Consider the following 24,849-nt stretch of genomic DNA (forward strand, 5'->3'; position numbering starts at 1 on the left):
GAAAAAGCTTTCAATGTTGTAGGAGGGATACAATTTGTCCCCTAAAATTCCATGTGCTGAAATTCAGCCTCAATAAGTTAAAAGGAGGTGCATTTTTTTTTAAAGATTTGTTTATTATCTATAAGAACACTGTCGCTGTCTTCAGACGCAGCAGAAGAGGGCATCAGATCCCATTACAGATGGTTGTGAGTCACCATGTGGTTGCTAGGATTTGAACTCAGGACCTCTGGAAGAACAGTCAGTGCTCTTAACCACTGAGCCATCTCTCCAGCCCAAAAAGAGGTGCATCTTTAAGATGTAGGGACTAATGGAGACTATTAGGCCACCATCAGAAGTGATTAATTACTTCTCCAAAACAGGTTAGATTTTTGTAGAAAGTAGACTGTTATAAAGAATTGCCACACTTGTGTCTGGCTGCGTCTCCAGATGACTATTTCCCTGTCTACTTCCCTGATGTGTTTGTTGTAAGTCAGGGAGCATTCACTGGACAGTACCGTAATGTTTAGAATTTTTATCATCAGAATGAAATGCCATGTAAGTCTCCTTTCATAGAAAATACTTAATAAAATATTGAGCCAGTATTGTGTAATAGTAACACCAAAACAGACAGAAGACACTTACCAGACACTGAGTCAGGTGAAACCTTGATCTTGGACTTCCCAGCTTCAAGAACTGTAAACACAAATTTTTAATACTGAATCTGGCTCCATCCAAGTTGGAAGTTTTATTATCAAAAGATAATGTACAATGAACAAATACATATACATATCAGATGTGAAAAGGTGTCTCCACACATGTAATTGAAAGGCATTTCATATCTAAAATAATTCACAAGTACTCAAGAAAAAATTTGACTCAGAAATATGATCCCAGGGGTTGGGAATTTAGCTCAGTGGTAGAGCGCTTGCCTAGCAAGCACAAGGCCCTGGGTTCGGTCCCCAGCTCCGAAAAAAAAGAAAAAAAAAAAAAAAGAAATATGATCCCAAAGTCCTGAGCAGGCATTAAAAATAGAAACCCAGAAGCTAAAAGTCTTACAAGAAGCTGAAAAGGCACCTCAATCGAGCACTGCTGCGCTGAGCAAAAATACCTCTGCCTCTGACAATGGCAGGTGCAGGGCACAGGACTGTAACACAGCTGTCAGGAAAAGTGATGCTGTGGGTGTTAGAATATGCTCGGATGTATCAGTGTCTATACACAGTGATGTCCTTAACAGCATTGTTTATAATGGACAAAACCTGGAATATTAAAATGCTCTACCAGTAACAACACAGAATCTAAACATACAGACCACTGGCATAGAACACATATAACCTAGTCCTGTGTCTTTACAAACACATCTCCCATCTCCTCGTCACATCTCTCATTACATCACCCTTCAGTAAACACGCCAAGACACGCAGTCCTTCTAGCCCAGATGACTGTTACCTGCTGCATGGAGCCTTGTTTCCTGTCCCATTTCCAGTACTCCTCAACCTGGGCCCTCATCGTTTTACATTTGAATAAAGTGTCTAACTATAAATGTTAATGTAAGTGTAAGGCCCTCTTCACCTCTGGTTGCATTCTTCTTACAAACTGTCACACCCTGCCAGAAGTGTCACCTGAGAGCACGGTCACTACACCAAACCATTCTTACCGGATAAAGGATAAGAAAAAATCATGGCTACAATTTACTAGATGTCAACTATTACTTCATTTATCATAATACTTAAACCAGCTGTTACTCCTGTCTTACAAATGAGACAAGTGAACCTTACAAAAGGTAATTCACAAGCTAATACGTGGACAAACCAAGGTTTGATCTCTCAGTCGTTGACTGCAAAGTCCTGGCGTTTAATCATTACATCATTCTCAGAAGTTCTTGTACATGCATATTAGGTCCTAAGTGTTCTGTCACGGCCAACTCCCAGCGTGGCCTCCTTCTTGTCTCTCCTCTATAAAGCTACAGCACATAAGACCAAAGCAGCTTTCCTTCCTTTCTTCCTAACAGAACCCCCATTTTATTAAGGGCCATAATACGGTCTGTTTAAACCACACTTCCTGCCCTGCCTTCAGCCCAAGCTATCACTCACACAATTCTGAAGAGATTAGGTGAAAATTTTCTAGGAAGGGCTTCTGGGGAACGTGTTCATTCTCTTGGCATGCAAGCCTGCCTTACCTCACTCTCCTGGCCTCATCTGAAGAGCTGTTCTATCTACATAGAACATCCCTCATGAAGCTGTGAGGTACGTATGCGAGAATAACAACCTCACACTTCTTGAGGCAGATTTAAAATCAGCAGCCTCAGGATCTGAGGAACTCCCGCTGCCTATCTATGCATCATGAGTTTCCCATGCTTTCCCATCATAGTTAAACATTCCTACTATACATGTTATATATGTATGTATATGTGTGTGTGTATGTATGTATGTATGTATGTATGTATGTATGTATATAAAAACACAGAACAGAAATCCTGTATATCTTTAAAGAGGACACCGATTTGACTTCCGATGAAAGCGGTTTTCTCAAGCTGTGAGCTGCCTCACAACTGCATTCCATCATCATTGGATCCACAGTGCTGATGTGGACTTAAGACAGAGGGAAGCCATGCCACAACATACTCCTGTCATTTATTGTGCCTCTGATCCAGGAGTCTCACCTGCTCTACCAGGACCCATAATAGCGACAGCCTAAGTTATGAGTGAGCATACTTTCACAGCTAGGCAAGGAACTGATTCAACAGACAACAGTTGTTAGTTTAAGGGTTGGGGTTGGGGTTGGGGTTGGGGTTGGGGCTGGGGTTGGGGTTGGGGTTAGGGTTAGGGTTAGGGTTAGGGTTAGGTTAGGGTAGGGGTTGGGTTAGGGTTAGGGTTAGGGTTTGATGTATATTCTTTAGAGCATAAAGGAATTTGTATAAGCTTTGTCATTGACTAAGGTGACAAAGAAGTAACTTTAGGAGAATGTTTGAAACAGTAGAATGCTGTCAAGGAACCCATGGAAGAATTCTTGAGGTTTTGCTATTTTAAGGATGAAAGTTCTGTTTTATTGTTCTCTACAGTTCAAAAACATTGAGATCAAGCTGTTTTAAGATACAGGGTGAAACCCCTTGTCACTCCATGATTTTATTTTTAAATAAAAAGAATTATTAGATAACACATGGGCCAAAGCAATGAATCAAGTAAGACAAGAAAACAAACTAGACTGAATTATGTAGAACGGGGACTTCTAAAGCACCTTTGGGTTGGAAGACAACAAACAGTTGGTCTGTCCACACACATGTGTACCTTTATTATGCCCCGTTAGAGCTGAACCAAAGGCTTTAACACGAAGATATAGATAGCCCTCAGCCCAAACCACTTCACTTTAAATAGGAAGTACAGTATAAAAACGTTCAACGCGAAGAAGTATCAGCACCCAGGGCGTCTCTCCCCTCCCTCTTCCATGGTCATGTGACTTGTACATTACAAACACATTCACAAACACAGTTATCATGAAACTAAGACTAAACTCTTAGGGAAGTCAGGGGACAGGAGTGATCAGGGCTTTCCCCGAGTAAAATCTAGATAACACAGAAAGCCTCACATTCACCCCAGCAATCACACAACAGGTCAGGAGGACAAATGCTACTCAGAACTCGTGTTGTATGTAAATACAGAACCCTGAAAGAACAGGTCCCTGAATCTGAGTTTAAACCACTCACCACATGGGCTGGCTGCAGAGCCAAGTGAAGCAGCTCCCGTGGGAAGGCTGCTCTTAGAAACGGCTGAAGCCACGGAAGGAGCCGACGATGTTGGTGTAGTGGAAGGGGCTGGTGAGGACGGCAACCGTTCTCCAGACTCCATCTCTATGACAGAAGGAAAATGCTGTATTAGGAGAATACTCAAAAAAATTAGACATGTTTATACATTTTGTTTATTTTTTAAAAGTCTGGTATCAATTTAGAAGAAGTGAAAGGTGAAATATGAACAAAATACTCCCGTGGCTTGAAATTCTCCTGCCCAAACTCATGCTAAGGCTTAAGTCTGAAGTGTGGGTAGGAAGTGGAGCCTGGAAGACTCCAAGTCTTTGATGCCTTTGTCATGGAGCAGGGCAGGAATGAGCAAATTCTCATTCTTATAAAAATGCACTCCCCCTTGTTTTGGTGCAACAGGTAGCTACACAGGGAGGCCACCTCACATGCTTAGCTGCTCAGACTTTCTATTTCTTAGGCTTCAAAACTCTCAACTTTATGAATCATTCAGTCCTGGATGTTGTAGCAATAGACCGTGAACTAAGATGAACACTTATGAACCAGGTTTAATTTTGTTTTTGAGACAGGGCTGTGCTCAAGCTGGTTTTGAACTCTCCTCCCCACCCCAGTCTCATAACTGGGGTGGCAGGCATGTGTCCCTGAAACTCAGCTTGAAGCAAATTGAATTCTACGTGCACTATATCCTTTAATGAATCACATGGTTTGTGCATCTACAAACCTGCCCTAAGTTTGTGCAAGTGTGTGAAGCCATCAACTGGGGAAGTTAATACTCTTATTCTTCTCAGGGATCTCCATCATCTCAGCAGCAATCGATCTGTGCCACTGTGGAGCCTCTGGGTTGTGACCCCCTTTTTTGGGGGGGTTGCATATCAGATATTTATATTATAACTCATAACAGTAGCAAAATTACAGTTATAAAGCAGCAGTGATATAACTTTATGATTGGGGTGTTGCCACAGCATAAGGAACTGGCTGTACTAGAGGTCACAAGGTTGGGAAAACTGAGTTGGTAAAGGAAGAAGGCATTACAAGCTGAGTGTAGATGTGTATGCGTATAAACTCAGACACGGGAGACCGAGATGGGATTCACTAGTTAAAGGCAAAGTTGAATACACTAGGAAATCCCTTTTAACGAGAAATGAAGAAGGACAGTAGGGGAAGAAAACAGGAGGGGAGCTGAGATGGTGAGAAAGAAAGAAAATGTCAATCTGAACAAATGGTGTGCGCATCTAACTCCAGACAGAAGTATCCTTGCCTGGCTTGGGTGACCAGGATGACTCAGGAATTTCAGAGAGGGGGGGGTGCACTCCCGACCGACCAACCCTCTTTATAGTTTTACTAGAGCCAAGTTTCCACTATGGTTCAATAGCCTTAAGTATGAACTGTTTGTTTATAATGACCAATCACTTCTAAGCATCCTTATTAATGCAATTTGTTGCTATATGTTAAATCTAACATAGATTACAATTTCATTGAAATGGTGATATTCAAACATGAGAACCTAACAGACCATGGTCACTTTAGTGATATCCCAACTAAGTACAGAAATCACAATGTTTACGAATAAAGCTACAGGAAGAAAAAAAAATAGTGCTCATCTATTAGTGGATTTACAATTCATCATAAGCAAACTCTCACCAATAACTTGTTACAAAAAGGTGTCAGTATTATTTATATGCTATCATCAATTCACATAGACACATATTTTCTTGAAAAAGTTGTTCAATTACATCTTGAAATTTAGAGTACTTAAATAAAAGGTTAATGTTGAAGTATCAAATGAATTCATAAGTACATATATTTTTCTTGATAGAAGGAATCACACAAAGGAAGGGTAATCTTGTGGCACTCTTAAGCATTTTGAGTGAGACCACTTCAAAAAGCTTCTTATGCCATTCAACAGCCACTCTTAAAATCCCAGTACTGCCTGCCATCAATCACTGCCTTAGATGGAAGCACTATGTATGCATCTCATGTTCTTACACAATCTTTCTCTTTATCAGTATTTGTCCAGGGAAAAGACAGAGGTGTTACTGATGGCTAAATCGAGTCACGTCTAAGGGCTGGTTTGGGTCAGATACAGAAACAAATGGCCTCTCAGACATATGGCTAACACCTTCAGAAATTATTTTTCATTAATTCTACTTTTTTTAATAATTTATTTTATTTTATGTGTTGACTCCAATATATAATATATAATGCCAATTAGGAAGATAATCAAGAGACAGTCACTACCTGTTTCTTTTACCTTCATAGATCCACTAACCACAGAGTGGTATAAGTTTATAATTTCCTACAAGTTGTAAAAATGCTTTCATTCAAGTATTTCTTCTATAGCCAACAAGGTGGCTCGGCAGGTAAAGGCGTTTGCTACACGATCCCTGGCACCCACATAAGGAGGAAGAGAACTGACTCCAGAACACTGCCTCTGACTTCCATTTTATGCTGTGGTATACACACACAACAACTATAAAATTTTAAAACCATTTAGTCCATCAAAAAGTTGAATATATAAAACTCCAAGATTCAGGTAACAGGCAGAAATAATAGCCAAACAGCAAACAAAAATGTTTCTATTACCAGACTGTGGGAAGTATGTGGCATCAAAACCTCACCAGATAGGACACACCATTACTCTGTGGATATAATATATACGTGGGCAAATAATTTTATTAAGAAACATTTACATGCTTTAATCCCAGCACTGGAGAAGCATAGTCAATTGGATCTGAGTTTGAGGCCACCCTGATCTACAGAGTGAGTTCATGGGACAGCGAAGATCACAGAGTCAAATAAAATGAAAATAGAAAGAAAGAAAGAAAGAAAGAAAGAAAGAAAGAAAGAAAGAAAGAAAGAAAGAAAGAAAGAAAGAAAGAAAGAAAGGAAGAAAGAAGAAAGAAAGTGAACAAACGAAAGGAAGGAAAATTTTATTATATTTTCAAACTGTTATTTCAAGCAAGTAGACCGTCTGCTATGATTTCGAGTACAGATATACAAAACTCTTTCCTTGTCAACTCACACTGAGCTACAACCAGGAGCAGCCGCCTGTTTACATCCTAAACAGAAGTCGATGATGAGGCTGTGCTCAGTCTGCTCTCCTACTCAGTGTTGGATTCCCTAAAGGCTGCTTCTGCGCCTGAACTGAAGTAAGTTACCTCTCAAGTCCCAGTAAGTACCCACTTGGTAGTTAAGAGATGGCCCTCTCCTAACCAACAAAACTCTGAAGTCGCCTGTGTTGCCCACACCTACTGCACAGCAATCAGGAGGCTCGGGAAGATAGTCCCAAATCTGAGGCTAGCTTGAGCCGCAGAAGAAATTTTCAGGTCAGCTTGGGCTTTAGAGTAAGTCTCTCTCTCTCTCTCTCTCTCTCTCTCTCTCTCTCTCTCTCTCTCTCTCTCTCTCTCTCTCTGTGTCTGTGTGTGTGTGTGTGTGTGTGTGTGTGTGTGTGTGTGTGTTTTCACACACATGTATGTTATATGTATGTGCTGGATCTGTGTCTTCACGGGCGTACTTGAGCACAAGAGCATCTGTGGATGTCAATGTTAACCTAGTAACCTGAACTTGGAGCTGAGAAAGTTGGCTAGACTGGCTGGCCAGTGAGCTCTCAGGATCTTTGTCCCCTCAGCCCAGCCACACTCTGGAATAACAGACACATGTTGCTAGGACCAGCATTTAGGTGGATGCTGGCACCAAGCGCAAGTCCTCAAATGTGCATGGCAAGTACTCTGCCAGGGGAGCCTTCTCCATGGCCCAAACACACACCACGCTGAACTACATGTGAATTTCTGATAAATCTTTTAAAAATTTACTCAAGACCTCAAGAGACCTGAAAATGAGAAAATAATCCAAAAGCAAATGACTGGCTTTTATATTTATTACTCAGTAAATAATCTATTCCGAGAGTATCCTTTTCTATCCAAAAGATCAAGCACTCCTTTGAAAGAAAATATTTGTAGGGAAGAGGTTATCCTAGACAAATAGATACATGAGAATAATAATCATGGATTAGACAATGTCTGTAGATCAACTAAAGTACAGGTATAATCTATGGGTTTAAGCTCAGAGATTTCTAGCAAAGATACAAAGACTTGAAAGATAAAGACAATGTTTGGTTAACTAATATAAACTCGAGAAACTCCAAAGGACAAACAAAAGACCATAGATTTGTCCTACTTAGAAAGACAATAAACATTTTAACAGAAATGGTGATGTTGTTTTAGGAAATAGCAGCAGCCTAGGTACACAGCAAATAAAGACATAACTGACGGATGCTGTTCAACCCTACATAAAACATGTATTCAGTTTACAAGATGAGCTAAATAAACATTCCACTCCTCTCAGGGGAACAGGAAGGAACTGGAAAATATACATCCTTTCTAAATAGCAAATGGTTAAAAACAATGAGCAGCATATTTAAAAATTTGACTTTGTTCTGGCCACCCCATATCAGGTTTGCCTTTAGACTATTACAACTTCTCTGCTCAAGTCTTCACAGGCATTTATACTAGAAACATACTTAAAGAGATGGATAGAAATGATGTTCATTAGCGCATTACAATTGCAAAAGAGTAAACAAAATATGTCCATCAATAAGAACTATCCAAGTTTGAACTAATTACACCTTTTTTTTTTTTAAAAGAAAGAGGTGGATCTGTGTTAGCTAATGTGTTAAGGACGCAGTCTCGTCAGCAAGATCTCCTTTGTGCTCAGGATAACGGGATGGAGCTAGAGTCTAATGCATGCATGTTGGCAGAATGTTTCTAGAAAAAACTGAGAAACTGCGAACTATAGGTAAAGGACTAGAGACTTGGTGTCCAGGCTGAGGGAATTAGCTTTCACTGTACATATTTTTATGTCATTTTAGTCCTTTACCATGTTCTTGCATTGATGATAGTTAAATAAGTGAAAGGAGAACGGTTTGTTGTTGCTGGAAATTACTCTTCCAAATAGTGAATGGAAGATGCAGTCTAGTGCACGGGGGGGTGGGGTTCACAGTAACTACTGAAATGAAAGTCAAGCACATCTGATCAAACGAACCTGTGGCTCTGCCTAAAAGAGTCTACAATTCAACCAGGAAAAGATCTGCTGGTACAAGATGGCACAAATGTGAACGGAGGGAGTGGGGGTGGGGCCCAAGGAGGTCCTGATGCCTAGTAGGCCAGCACCCTACCTCAAACCCTCATTTCTAGTCCTAAAATGAAAACTGTGTGGTTCTACTGTTTACTCTTTAAAATTTCCAATTATACTTTTCTTTATACATTTGAAAAGAATTAAATGAACTCACCATTTTTAGGTGAGAGTTTGTTGAAGTAAATAAAATGAACAATTACATAAAGCTTAAGGCACAACAATTCAACAATGAAATAAGTTGGTATAAATAGAACTAAAAATATAACAAATACAAGAGTAGAAACATCCTCAAAGAGAAATAAAAAGATCACAAATGTACATATATTTACAGTGACATGTGTGTGGTGGTCGAAGACCTTAAACACAATGTCACTGTGGAAAGCCACTGCCTGCTACTGAATGTTTTTATACCAGGCTCTATGCTAACTAATTTCATTATTTTAATTAAGGCAAATAAAGTCCAAGTGTAACTGTTAATGTTTACAATAGGCATAGAAAGGTTAAGTAGCTTGTCATAAACAAAAAGTCTTAAGTGCTTGCCTATGACTGATATGGCTCACACTTAACAGTATCTGAATTTAGCTCAGGTTTGGGCTACACAGCAAAGCTGTTTGTGTTAACAACATAGAGGGGAGGGGCAGCTACGGAGCTCGGTGTGCAGAGCTGCTGACAAGCAGTGTGCAACGCCTCTGTTGGTAGTGCCAGCAACTTTTTCACAAGAAACCATTTGATCTCATCTGTGGTAGAACACAATTAGAATGCCACATTCATTCTAGACACTGGTTTTGTTTGCTGATTTGAAGACTATAAAAGGGAAGCAGTCCAGGAAGTCAATTCAATAAAAAAATAATTGGGGAGGGACTGCAGTTCAGTCATAAATCTTAGCCTAGCAAATGAATAACAAGAAAAGTCTAGAGGCAAATAAAAGTCTTGATATAGCCTTTTCTTCTAAAATACTTACAATGGTCCATAGAACCTAACCATTAAAAAAAAAGAAGCTGCTGCTTATAGAACATGAAAATATTAGGAAAATTTCAGTGAGTAGGAAACAAAGATAAAAAACTAAAATACTTATATGCTAATAATCTTATTTTCTAATGATACAAAGTGAAATAGAAAAGGAACATAAATATCATGCAGAATGACCTCCTCGAAAAAGTAGACACATGTTTCGATGTGATGATAAATAAAAATATTTACAGTCAAGCACTAGTGGCACATGCCTTTAGTCCCAGCACTAGTGAGTCAGAGACAAGCAGATCTCAGAGTTCAAAGCCAGCCTGGTCTCAGAGTTAGTTCCAGGACAGCCAGGGTTACATAGGGTTTAAAACCATATATATATATATGAATGAGATAATGTATTAAGGAAGCAAGAACTGACTGAAAATACTTAAGTTTAGGAGAGTTCTCCGAAATGGTCACAGTAGTTTCTCAGAGTGATGACATTATGAGTGCATGCCATTTCTTCATATATTCTTATGCTTTCGGTCTATTCTGATTTTATACTTAAAATATTAGTTGTGTTTTACAGACAATAACTGACTATATCTTAAGAGAGAAAAGTAATGCTTTTGTTTGACTGTGCCCTATGATGATGACCAGATGAAAAGTGTTCTTACAGGGACTTTAGTAGGACAGCTTAACCACATGCCCGACGGTAGGTACCTCCTGGTTGGCCTGTGGTTACCATTCAGTGCACTCTCTCCCAGTAGTTCAAAGTACATAAATGGTCATCAGCTCTAGAGCTTTCATTTCAATCCCTATTAACAATGAGAAATGCAAAGTGCCAAGGACATTAAACAATTTTCCACTAAAGGACCAGATGTATTTTGAAAAGCAGTCCATTAATATTGTTGGCCAGCAATATCATTGTTTAATAATCAATAGCATAGTTCAGAGCCAATTTCCTCCCAGCTTTTGTCTAAGCTTTCCTCTGGTAATGAATGAATATCTTGCCCTACCACAGCATCTGTCTGTCTGTCTGTCTGTCTGTCTGTCTGTCTGTCTGTCTGTCTTTCTAGACAGGGTTCTCTGCCAGGGTTAATGGCTATCCTGGAACTAGATCAACTGCCTTTGCTAGGATTAAAGGCTCACCCACCACCACACAGCCCTACCACACATTCTGAATTTTTTATTCTCACATAAGTTATTGAGAACAAATTAAAAATGGCACAGATAAGAGACACAAACACATTTGCATATACATGTAACTTATGTACACACACACACACACAGAGAGAGAGAGAGAGAGAGAGAGAGAGAGAGAGAGAGACTCTCACTGAGTTATTCAATAGCATTAAGGAACTTGAAGAGACATCAGTAGATTATGCAATCTAAAGAATGAGAATAAACGTCTGTCAGCAAAGACTTGAGGACATATGGGTGACTAGCGCAGGTTCCAACATTCTCAGTGATAGCCTTGGATGGGGAGGATGGAGGACACAGCGCTAACATCTTAAGGTATAGACAGAATGTCTGGATAGTTTACATTTTTGGTTAAACACATGAACTTGAGGATACAAGAAGCTGAGAAAACTCCAAACTGAATAAGCTGAACTCTAGACAGAAATAAGGAATTTTCAATTAAATGTACACCTTTTACCAAGTGGATTCAAGCTGCACCATTCAGGAAAAGCTACTACTTTGGGGAGAGAACCAGAGAAATATGTTTTGTTTTTTTCCTGGAGAGTAAGGAAAGTGCTTCAATTAAACTATCATTTTCTCCTTGTTTTGCTTTTACTGCATATCAGAGTAAGATTCTTAACTTTTCCTGAAGTTTCACGAATACTAGGGATTAATATATATCAACCCTTTTTCTTAGTTCTTTTTGTGAACATTACATTTACTTATAGTCAAGCTCCATAGCTGAAAAAAATGAATGAAAACAGATAAAACTATAAAAATGAAACCCATAAGGTAATCAAATCCCTCCCTTGTCACACTTTCTAATTGAAGCCTTAGGTAAGCAGATTATTTCGCAGAAGCTTATACTACAGTAGTCCAAAAACAGCAGCGGCAGAATCCATCCCCATACTGAAGTCTACTATAACATGGATGCCTCTGACCTAACCATAACCAAATCTTACCAAAACGAATCAAATTCTACCTGTCTACTGCAGTCGTCTGGTGCTGGAGAGAGCCAGCGCCACTGTCAGTATTTGGTTATTCTTCCTGCTTTCGTTCTTGCCTGAATGGTCAGCTAAACGCCCCTTTTCTCCTCATCAATTAATCTCTGGGAAAGAATTGTTGTGATGGTGCAACCGTACTCCTCCCCATAGTAACAAGGAACCTCAGACGTCTTAGGCTGGGGCTCTTGTGCTGCTGACCTTGGCAAAGCTGCTGTGCTTTTCCTTCCTTTACCTGTCCACATAGCTGGGCATTGAGCCCAGGGCCCTGTGCATGCTGAACTCACTAAGCTATGCCCTCAGCCTGTATATTCCCCAACCGCACTAAGACCGCAGCTGGAATCACCTCCCTGCTCAGTCACTCCTTTCCCAGTCCTTAAGTCCTGTTGCACTGGTCTCTCATGTTCCCTACATGCCTTACATCCACATGTCAGATTGTCCCTGCCCCTCAAAACCTTGTGTTTATCTGACTACTCAAGAGGAAGGTCCAGTGACAACTGAAAACAGGAAGAAGTCAGTTACCCGGCAGTCACTGCACTGAGCATGTGTAATCTGACTACAATCATGAACTTGGATATACTCTGGACGCTCATGAGGAGAAGCTGAGTTTGTTAGGTGTCTTAGCTAGGGTTTCTATTACTGTAAAACATCATCACTAAAACCAACTTGGGGAGTAAAGGGTTTATTTTGTCTTACACATCTAGATCACAGTCTATCACTGAGGGAGGTCGGGGCAGGAACTCGAGGCAGGAACTGAAGCAGAGGCCATGGAGGACTGCTGTCTTCTAGCTTTCCCCTCCTCTACTGTTCAGTCTGCTTTCTTATACTATCTAAGACTACCTATCCAGGGGTAGCATGGCAGAATGGTCCACACACACCAACCATCAATCAAACAAAACAGAAGCCAAAAGAACAAGACTCCACAATCTTACCCACGTGTCTATCTAGGAGGCACATTTTCTCAGCTGAAGGCCAATCTGTTGGAGGCATTGTCCTCTAACTGAGGCTTCCTCTTTGCAGATGTCTCTAGTTTGTGTCAAGGTGACATAAAAAATAGCTAGTACATGTCTTATATTCTTTGGAACCTGTTACACATAGTGATTGCTTCTTAGGTGTATGTGCTCTATTTATGAATAATAAATTAATACTGTATTTGAGTAGAAAAGAGGAAGTGATCTTATGAGTCTTGATTTTCTGTTTCTTGACCACAGGCCCACTGCTTCAAGCTCCTCCCACTGGGCCCCCCAACACCATGGACCCTTCTCCTTTCTCTTTTAAGTGACTCAAGTCAAAGTAATTTATTGTAGCAAAAAAAATTAAAAGAGCAGCTAAGATATACTGTAACATCTTCTGCTATTGTTATTATCAGGATGTAAAATCCTGATAGGGGAACTGGTATTCTCTCAAGTCTGTGTTAGAATAACCACACACTGTTCGAGGAAAATGAGTCAATAAAAGTAACTATAGCATTTTTAATAACACTATACAAAAACTTTCAGTTCAAACTCATAATACAAACCTCTATTTTATCAATTTTTATATCTACAGTTCTCATTTTTAATCTGCCAAAAATCTTGGTTCACGCACACATCAGTTCTTGATACTTTTAGAAGTAAATCCATCACCACCTGTTAATGTTACAACCAGCCACCAACAGCTTCAGAATAACTACAGATACACTAACACAGTAAACATGTGCTTTTGATCCTCAGAATATAATCATTTTTTTAATGAATGTGAGTACATTGTTGCTCTCTTCAAACACACAAGAGGCCACTGCATCCCATTACAGATGGTTGTAGGGCACCATGTAGTGCTATGAATTGAACTCGGGGCCTCTGAAAGAGTAGTCAGTGCTCTTAACCACCATCTCTCCAGCCCAGAATATATTCTTTTAGGACATAAAATCAAACTATAATATCTAGAAATTATTTGAAATAATCCTATCTGTGGCTATACCTTTAACTATATTTAAAAACACATCCTTTTGTTACAATTAACTGACATATTAGGATAAAAAAAATCAACAGGACAGCAAACACTTTTAATAACACAAATCAATGTACAAAAATAACATGTAACACAGGAGGTGTGGCTCGGCTGGTAGAATATTTGCCTAGCATACACTGAGTTCTGGATTTGATCTGCTCAAGATATAAACCAGGTGTGGCGGCTGATACCCCTCAGACAGAGGCAGGGGGATCACACCAGAGTTACTTCCAATATACAGTTCAAGGTCAGTCTGGGCAACACCACACACAGCCCTCTCAGGAAACAAAACAACACAGCAAAGCCATCAACATGTATAGCTAGATATGGTGGCTCGTACACATGAGCTCAACACTTGGGAGGCTAAGGTTGAAAAACTGCCATAAATCTGAGGTCTATCTGGGCTATGGAGTGACACCAGGCCTCAAGCAACAAAACACATTAAAACAGAACAAAAGGCAATATATAAATATGCTTTATCCAATAGGGCCTTTATTAATCACATGCAAAAATTTAAACTGGAGATTAAAATTGAGTAATTATAAGCCACGCCACTAATATTTCAAGTGTTTGATTTAATAACTATGACAACGTCCTTGTTGAAAATACCACTGAACAGTACCCTGACCGAAATGGCTGCCATTGTGCATCCGCACTGAGAGGCTGTTAATGCTGTCAGAGGATGATTGGCAGCTCGGGGGCAGGTGCTGTCTTGTTCAAGTCTTCCTGAGAAACATACAATCATGTGACGCAGCAGTTCCTCCATGACAGAACTGCAGCCATGACCAACTGCATGTTTTCCGAGGTGCATGCATTTGACCATTTTCAAGGAACTTTATCAAGTGAAATTTAACTGACTTATAAAATGTTCATTTAAATAGCCACTCAAAAGTTAATCCCAAGTGATCCTAATTACATATTATATCATTTCTCACACATTTTCATCAAAGCAGCCCTAGTTTAAAAAAAAAAAAATCACAAAAGTTCTGTGCTTTTGCCACACTGTTTAAATCCAGGTATTACTGACAGAAGAGTACAAGATAAAGAAAGCCACTGCTCTCTATTTTCCACTCACTGTGTTGTATGGCCTGCAGCCCCACTGTGTTGTATGGCCTGCAGCCCCACTGTGTTTAGAGAACAGATGGCAGGCAGAGAGGCAACAGAGAAGAGGAGCAGTACTCACTGGTACTGAGGACACCCATGTCTAGACAATGCAAAGTCTTTCCACATGAGACCTTACGTCAAAATTCCAGAACATCTTTTTAAAATAATTTCTTTATGTTCGAGATTATAGTATAACTACATCTCTCTCCTTCTAGTCTGTCCACACCTCCCATCTATTATCACCCTCACACTCTTTAAATGGCTTCTTTTTAATTGTTGCTACATATACATTTGTGTGCATTCCTAAAATAGAAATACAATCTGCTCATTCCATATCTGTATTATGAAAAATCTTTCCCACTGGTCAAAGCAAACATGTAGAAAACAAACAATGGCTATCAACCCTAGAATTTAAGAAAGATATTTATTGAATAGTCACAGGTAATAATAATGGGTTAAAATTTTCACGTCATAATTCCTTAAGAGATCATGAAATCTATATAATAGGACCTTTTTGAAGCACCAAAATATTCTGAGTCATTGCAAATATGATCTAATGCAGTGGAAAATACTAATCTATCTAGATTCCCAATAATCTGTTATTTCTACAGGAAGGAAAAATCTTTTAACTTTCATATGATCAAATAATGATAAAAAGTTTTCATAAAGCCAGTTTATAACTTCCATCCACCTCCATTTAGAAAGCAGGAAAAAAAATTACACATTATACTGTTGAAAACAGGGACTAGCATGTAACTCAGTTTAGTGTGTAAAAGACTCCAGCTTTGATTCCCAGAAGTCATTACACCCCTACACTAATGAAAAAAGAAAAAAAACTTAAGTAGGCAAGACTTACAGAAATAACTTACAGAAATTTACCACATTACTTGCCTCTAAAAGCTGTCATAACCTAACTGAGTTCTGTCTGATAGCACAGCCAAGGCTGTGGCCCAGAGAACAAGTTAAGCAGAGCTGTGCCTCACTGCTTGTTCTGCTTTGATAAAACACCTACCACAAGCAACTCGAGAGGAACGGGTTCATTTCTGCTTACATCATTTCATCAAGGCAGGAACATGGAAGAGAACCCATGAAGAGACCCTGCTCACTGGCTTACCCTGGGTTCCTTCCCAGCCAACTTTCTCATACATAATACAGTGCAGTGCAAACATAATATACCTGCCCGGGGATGGCACTGTCAGATTGGGTCGGGACCTCCCATATCAATGAGCAATCAAGAAAATGACCTACAGACAAGCCCCCAGGGCAATTCCTTAACTGAGGCTCCCTCTCCCCAGTGTCTAGTTTGTGTCGGGCTGACAGAAGTTAGCCAGCATGGCTGGGCTGGGACAGTGGCTCCGCCCAGGTCCTTTTCTAGACCTATCCTTTTGAGGTTCTTTTATTCTCTGAAACTTTGGATACATACTGATCTTTTTGCTTGCTTTTCCACCAGTTAGTTTCCTTGCAACCTAGAGGCTAGCAGAAAACGTCATAACAAATACCACACCACACTTGCCTTTCTCATCAGTGCCCTGGCTCACAAGGTATACATTCCTTCCCAATAGCCCAAACACTGTATGCACCACATAGACCCGCCAGTTGTTGGTTATTTTTAGCGTAGTCCTTTAATATTTTTGCTTGCTGCTTCTTAATAAGCTGGACATTCCCCTGTGTGTCACTGCTGACATAATCTATGATGTCATAGGATGACAGCCTTCACACTGCAGCCCATAAACTGCAGTAGCCAGGGTCACCTTAACAGTTTCAAACGTTCTCTGGCTAAAGGTTGGTGCCACATCTGCTAGGCAATGTTGATAATCTCATCAAAAGTGATATTTCCACTGCATTTACTGCTCTCCTGCTTCTGTCTCTTGGTGGCTCCTTGGAGCTTTGATGATTAGGCTTTGACGATGTCTGTTCCGGATGGTCAGTTTCACACTAATCTTCAGACCTTTCTAGTTAGTGGTGCCTTGGTGATGCGATCACCCAGGAGTGGTCTTGAGGGCCAAGGGATATGTGGCACGCACGGCCCCTCAGGTGCACCTTATGGCTTTGATATCTCTGGGGTGGAACTTGGGGGCATGACAGAAGTAACTGGTATGGGGAGAAGAAGATCCAGGATGACTGAAGATAGCTAGCTAGCTGTATGGTGGCCTCCTCTGGTTATTTTTTCCCTACAGCTGTACCTGACTAATTCCAGGTCACAACTCCCCAGCTTCTAATTATAGAAAGCTTTAGCATCTACCCAGGAGGCTGCTGATTACTGACTTTTACTGCTCTCTATTTCTCCAATTCACTGTGTTATACAGTGTGAAGCAATGTCAGGCGAGTCTTAGTTTCTAAATCAATAAAATGGGAGGGCCTAGTATCCTTCCAGCTAGACATTTTGTTCCTTAGTCACCGTCATAGTGGAAAATGGCTTTGGTTTGCCAAAGGAAGGTACAAGAATAGGAAATAATCATCATCATGTGAATTTTAGATAACAGCAAAGTTTTAGTTTGTTCTTAATATCTGTGCTTTCCCCTTTGATGTCCATTCTTAATTTTATGATCTCATTGTTAAAAGATGAATCTTGTTTAGACTTCAGTTTTCCTTTTTTTCTCCAGTAATTTCCCAAAATTCCCAAGTAATTTCTTTTGGGCATTAATAATTTTCACTTTAACTATAAAGTTTAATTAATATCCATTAACTTATTCTTTCAAATATATGGTTTCTCTTGCTTTTTTTATTATTTTCTGAATTTCATACTTTTGCCCCAACTGATACCCCCAAGTTCTGTAATAGCATTATGTTGTTTTTAGAAGGATTAAGACCCTGTGTAAAAATGCTCTGACAGGGATTATAGTGAGAGATACTAGGAGGGATACAGCACTTACCTTGAATGCCCAAGGCCTGGATTTCAGTCCTGAGCATCACAAACAGAAAGATGTACGTCATATGCACATCCCAAAGCCCTCTTAGCATTAAATGTCTCAAGCAGTATTTGACAGAAAAATACACAGAGATGAGCCAAAATGTTTTGTATATTTCAGTAAAGAAAAACAATGTACTAAGCAAGAGTAAACTATTCTAAAAGTGAGCTGTGTAATACTGGAGACAGTTCTGCACGAGCCTTTGGAAACACTCAGCAGGTTAAGCTAATGTGATCTGAGACTGAACCATATGGTACACTTACTCCTCTACAACACTGTCGGTTCCTTACATGTTCAGGCAAGGTTCTACTCCAATTCACCTTTGGGCTCAAGAAGGCTAAGCACAGAGTTACCTAAATGTGACCTAGCAATTCTATTCTTATACGTCAATCTATTTCTAATCTGAACTGAACTATAAATCTGCGTAAGCACTGTATGCCCTTGTTAATATCCACTGTTTGTAAAATCCAGAAGTAAAAATAACCCAAAGATCGTTAATGGGTAAATGAATGTGCTAGGGTACAAAATGAAATATTACTCAACAATAAAAAGGAACAGAGTACTATACATGCTAGAATATAGAATAACTTGTCCAAAATGATCACTGCATGGCTTTGTTTTCTATGTGAGTTATCTAAAATAGACTAATTCGGAGAGCTGGTGAGGGGTTCTCAGGTAGGGAATAACCTGAGGAAATGAGCGCACTGGGTTCCAATTACCCACATCCTTCCTTCTAGTAACGTAATTGGCTGCCTCGTTCTTCCTCTTCAGCATTCATGTGTGTAAACACATGCACTCCTCTGGACAATGGGGTACCTTCTGCTCCACTAAGAACCAGTAAATTGAGATTGTTTCTACTCAAATATATTCCCAATCTATCTGATTATGGGAAAAACAACCTTACCTAAATTGTTCAGGGTACATACAAATTAAGATCAAACTGTGTCTTCAAGTAAGCTTTTAAGGAAAATCCCATTCATCACTGACTATACATAATTGGGCATGCGCATGAGTAAAACCTCTATCAACCACTATAGTTCTGCCCATGCCGTGCTTCTTAGGAATTAAGCTCTCTCTGTCCCTAAGAGGACGCTCCAAGCAATAACCACCCTTGAAGACCTTCACTCTTGTCAATCTTGGCAACACAGCCTTTCCTAATTTGCCACTACCCTACTTTGAATAAAGTTGTCTTGCCAGTTCTGCACATCTCTGTGAGCTCTTATTTCTAACTCCCTGAGTAAGAGGTCAAGAACCTAGAAACGCGCTCTATGCAGACCTCAGTGCAGTTATGAACTGGCTCCTCTTGGTCATGATAGAATACCCTCACTGACTTTGCTGCCATTGTGGTAATCTATGAACACACTAAAAACCCAATGACACTTGAAATGGTGGTGCAGTGTATGATATGTAAATTAGATTTCCATAAAGTTGTTAAAAACAAACGTTTAGATTTCTGACAGAATGTTATTTTGACTTGATCCCTGATCCTGGACTCTGTTCAAGACTGAATGTAGAGTGCCTGTGACTTTTCTCAGGTAACACAGGGAGATACTGAGGCAGAAATCAAATCCCTGTCAGGTACTCACCTCTTTAATTCACCTTTCACCACCAAGTTGTAGTCACTCAAACAAGCCCAGGTTAGGAACTAACTAGTTTGACCTCACTCACCAGATTCCTTTCACCACCCCCTTCCAACAGTCACATGGCCGCCTTGGGGCTATAAAAGGGAACTGCCAGCCCCAGACTCTGAAACGCAACTGCTACTGACTCTCATTCATGGATGTCTTCTGTCTGTCTGTAACATCCCTCAGTATTTGCTGTCAACACTGCAATCTCCTTGCAAGGTCTCTCTAACCTCCCTTCTCCTTCTTTCCCTCTTCCTCAAAGTCATTAGCTAAGCTGACTTTTTTAAAGCAGTAATTTTTTATTGAAAACTGATTCTACTACTTTATTATTTAAAATTTTATTATAGTGTATTGGTATCTCTCTGTAATATAAATAAAAACTCCAGGTCTTCATGAAGACAAGAAAGCTCTCCTGCTCTCAGTCTGAATTAGAAGACTACATTTTTTCCTGCTCCCAAGCAACTGAGTGGCCCCACCATGTGTTTGCTGGCCCTCACGGGCCTGCAGAATCCCCACATTCCAGGCCTCTACTGGAGAGACATGCTGACTCACAGGCAGACGGCTTCCTCTCTTCTTACTCTCGTATATTTCTAATTAAATTCTAGTAAACCCATAGGCAGTGTTCTGTTATGTGGCTTCTACCATGCTGTGAGGCCTTGAAAAGTAGCAACTTGAGCTTGTAAGACTTAATTGAAGCTTGAATGAAAACAAATGACAAGCACTAAAACTGAAATGTGAACGTATACACACATATGCTCACTCTACCCGAAACACCAGCTGAGAAGTAGGTAAATCGGGTATTCCTCTTCCAGTTTTCAGATGAGGAATTTTTATTTTCTCTCATGACGGCAATATTGCAGGAGCAGTCAACAAGGCCCAGCAATGATCCTAAGCCAGGTCAGTGTTGGGTATTCTCCTGTACCTGGACATAACCAGGTCAGTGTTGGGTATACTAGATGGGACATAGAGCTCCCATCACTTCCAGATTTGTTCAACTAGAAGAGAAGGCTAACTGCTGTTATGGGAAGAAGCTGAGAGAAGCAATTCTAAATCATCATTCGATTTTTAACTTTTAGTTCATGGTCTCCGTATGGAGCCCTGGCTACCCTATAACTTGCTCTGTAGACCAGGCTATGTAGACCAAGCTTCTTCTGGTGATCTTCCTGCTTCAGCCTCCGGAATGCTGTGACTGCAGGTGTAAACAAGTAGACTTGTAGTGACTCTATAAATTCTTGAAATCTGGGCTGAGACCACTGCTGACGTGACTCCAGGCATGCCTGTGTCTGCACACAGCTCCTCTGACTAGCCTCCTCAGAGTTGTTTCATTGTCTGTGATATGAGACGGTAGCTATGACTGCTGTCTGAGCTGATCTGATCAGATCCAGTGTTGGAGCTGGCAATGTTAGTCACCAGGTCTGCCAATGAGTCATCCGTAAGACGATCATGCTATTCTTGATCTAGAGGAACCACTTCAACCTCTTGTCACAGACAGCTACTTGGGTTTAGTAGTAATAGGCATATTGACGATACAGCCTTCAGAAGAGAAGGTTCTGTCCCTGTCTGACCTGTTCTGATCTATGGCAGTTTTATTACTGTTTAAAATCAGTAACAACTTGACCGAATGCCTGTCACAGGATCTTGACCCATGAAAACAAAGTTTAGGGGGAAAGAATTTACCTTATCTATCACTCAAAGTGCGACAATAAGTGGAATACTTGAAGCGCCTGAGTTATACACGCTTGCCCATCATGAGGCTCATTTTGAACAAAGCCTCCTATACTCACTGTCCTAGTCCCTTGTCCTTTCCAGTAACTTGCATTCTTATTTTCCTTTAAAAAAAATGCTGGTGTTTTTCTTTTGAGATAGGATCCTACCAGGGTGATCTCAAACTCACAGTAATCCTGCCTCTACCTCCCAAATACTGGGATCAGAAACATGAGTAAAACAGGCCTTGTGTCTTTATTACTTTTTCTATTCGATGATTTCATTTTTTATTATATAAGACCCCAGATCTCCTTAATAATCTCTTGATATTCACTAAGTTCAGTGCTTCTGCTTGCTTTGTTCAAAGTCTTCTCATCCTTGTAACAGGTATGTAATCCTGCATACCAACTCCTAAGCAAACAGCACGACGTAACCCCATGGTTAAGCGATAGCGGGTGTTCTGAGTATTAGTGCATGCAATATGATTCTTTCTGTCTTCACTGTTCTCTTCAGCAACAACGGACTCATCATGGCTGGTGTTTTCCTCTCCTTCCAAAGCAGGCAATGCCTTTTAGTAATTGTATATACTCTCAGCAAGCCACAGAGAAATGCAGTAACACCATATCTAATGACCATCCTCATCCCATCATCCTGTCTCCAAGAAAAAAATCATACAAAATGAAGCGGGATGCTTGGTGCGTGCCTGTAACCCTAGCACATGGGAACGAAGGCAGGAAGACTGAAAGATACACATGGTGATTAAATTAAAAAAAAAACATCCATTTTCAACTCAAAATACATATGCATTGAAATACAAATAAAAACACTATATATGTGTAGACACACATGCATGTGCGCACACACACATACAAACACACACACACATGAATGTTCTCCAATATGATAGGCCATATAAGTGTATACTAACTATCAAGGTTTAGCAGGTTCTTTGACATAAGAGGGGACAAGAAAGATGGCTTTGGTTGGTAAAGCAATTGGTGTGCATGCCTGAGGACCTGAATTTGAGCTCCAAAACCCCCATAAAAATTGGAGACATTGTTGCAGATATTTATATCCCAGAGTTAGGAAAACAGGAAAATGTCTATCTGGAGCTCACTGCCCAGCCAGGACAACCTAATTAATTAGCTCCAGGTCAATGAAGACTGTTCTAATAGGAGACAATGGCATTCCTGATGATGATGCCCAAGGCTGTCCTCTAACCTATGTAGGTGTGTGGTGTGTGTGTGTGTGTGTGCGTGCGTGTGCCTGTGTGTGTGTGTGTGTGTGTGTGTGTGTGTGTGTGTGTGTGTGTGTGCTTGTCTCCTGTTTGTGCTTTATTATGTATTTCCCTTAGGAAAATTGTTGTTAGAGCAAAAGGCTTCTTCTTGTTTCCCATTTTCAGTATTAAGCAACTAGATGAAAGAAATCCTCAAAACAGGCAGAAACGCTTATCTACAGAAACATTGATGAGTACTCCTTTTTTACTAAGTTACTAAGGAATGAGTATTCAAACTCAGTCATCACAGCCTGTGGAGACTTCCTCCAGCCTGGGAATGTGTACAAGCAAAATGCTTTACTTTGGTGGCTTCACTGTACGCAGGCAGCAGCCCTTTGCACACAAACATGCTCCCACACACGGCACATTTGGCTGCTTCTTTTTTCTTTTTTCTTCCAACGAAAAATACATGACATGAGCTGAAAGCTACAATCAGTCAGTCTAATCTTTTCCATAATTTTTTAAACTTTACTCTATTACTATTTGTGCTTACATGTGTGTGTGCGTGCTCATGTGGCTGCCAAGACAGGCCAAAATGGCGCCGGGTGGTTGGTTGTGAGCTCCTTGACCTAGGTGCTAAGGATGGGACAGTGGTCCTGTGTATGAGCAGCAAGCACTTTTAACTGTTGAGCCATCTCTCCAGGACCCCATGATTTCTAGTATACCCCTAGTATTCTAGGCCTCTACAGCTTTTGACAATTCTCAAAAGGATAAGCATAAAACTACCACATGAACTGGAAGCGGAGACTCGTGAAGATTCTATCCATTAACAGATAAATGATGACATACAGTAGAGATCATGTTTCTTTCATTTTTATTTACATAATTGAATCATGGAAAGCAATGGGGTTCTGAAAATGCTACAGAGGTATGAATGACCCTTGGAAATGTTGTGCTAAGTAAAATAAGCCTGCCCAATAAAACTGTAAATCCTGTATGATGTGCATTTGAGAGATTTATAGGACAAAGAACAGATTAGAGCTGGCAGGAGGTGGGGTGTTACTACTTACTGAATACAGAATTGTTTGGATGGTAAGAACATTTTGGAAATAACAGGAGTAGCTGCCCAGCATTGTGAATGTAACCAATGCTACAGAATTTTACACCCCAAATGGCCAAGAGCCAGGCATCATGGCACAGCCTTCAAGCAAAGCACTTGGAAGCAAGGATCTCTGTGAGTTCAAGGGAGGCCTGGCCTACACCCTGAATTCCAGGCCAGTCAGGGCATTATAGTGACTCTGTCTCCAAAGAAAAGAAAAGGAGAGTCAACACTGGGAGTACAGGTAAATGGTAAAGAACTTGCCTGGCACACACACAAGCAAGAAAAACAAAAACAGCAACAGCAATGAAAACCAACCCCTGGAAGAAACACTAGTCCAAATGGCACATTTTATGATATTTTTCCAAAATGATGTAAAACAAATTTATTGAATGTGTATTGCAAATGGGTGATTTGCTAGTGAATTTCATCTCTGGAGAGCTATTTTTTAAACTAGAGTTTGAACCATGTTTGGTGCTCAGGGATCTCACTCTGGTCTGTTCTCCACCAAGCTCCTCCTCTGGCATTGGGCTTCCCAGGTTCCCTTACTATTAACTCTAAACGGCTTATCTATTTCACTCTTCTGGCAATAAATCTTGCACCCTTTTGAAATGTCTGATATTTAAAAATTACTCTAACACATTTAATATTTGATTATGCATTGCTTCTAACACCAAGCGAATTGTTTAAATTATCAAATCAATACTCGCTTATTATTTGTTTGGACTTCATTTGCCAAAGTACATTTGTAGTGGCTTAGGCTGTCAAAACAGGAGCTAATAATATACACACAAATCTCAGTCTACACTACTAGCACAAACACACCAAGTGAAATATTCAATATCAAACACCAAGGAGGAACGCTCCAGGAAACTGCGGAAGAGTTCTGGACCTCTTAATCAACCCAGAATATACTTAATTCACTAGACTTACTTAATATGAGCAATAATGAGATTTTCACAGAAATTTGTGATTGTACTTTTTAAAAAAGTCTTCCCCTGGCCCCAGTCCCTCCTCTCCTTCCTCACACTGTAGCTGAGACTGTACCCCAGGCTGCCCTCGGACTCTAAGGCAATACTTCTTTAAAAAAAAAAAAAAAAACCAAAACCCCTCAGTGTTAGGATTTTAGACATAAGCAACCACTTGGTTCTCATTTTCTGTGATTGAATAAAACAAACAAAAACCATACTGTCCAAATAAATACTTTTTGTAACACAT

At 40.1% G+C, this 24,849-nt stretch overlaps 1 protein-coding gene across 49 annotated transcripts in view; it reads right to left on the bottom strand.

The window, feature by feature from the left end:
- Baz2b (bromodomain adjacent to zinc finger domain, 2B) overlaps positions 1–24,849 on the bottom strand; it is a 242,178-nt gene that overhangs the window by 98,481 nt on the left and 118,848 nt on the right. For 36 of the 49 annotated variants that reach the window (XM_087652881.1, XM_087652870.1, XM_087652866.1 and 33 more), the window contains 2 exon segments: positions 3,680–3,823; positions 622–672 (listed from right to left, as the gene is read on the bottom strand). In XM_087652881.1, the coding sequence (XP_087509007.1) occupies positions 622–672; positions 3,680–3,821 (193 nt within the window). In that variant the 5' untranslated portion in view covers positions 3,822–3,823. 49 annotated transcript variants of the gene reach the window in all.

Source organism: Rattus norvegicus, chromosome 3 (genome assembly GCF_021556685.1).
Source record: "Rattus norvegicus strain SHRSP/BbbUtx chromosome 3, alternate assembly SHRSP_T2T, whole genome shotgun sequence".
Taxonomy (NCBI): Eukaryota; Metazoa; Chordata; class Mammalia; order Rodentia; family Muridae; genus Rattus; species Rattus norvegicus.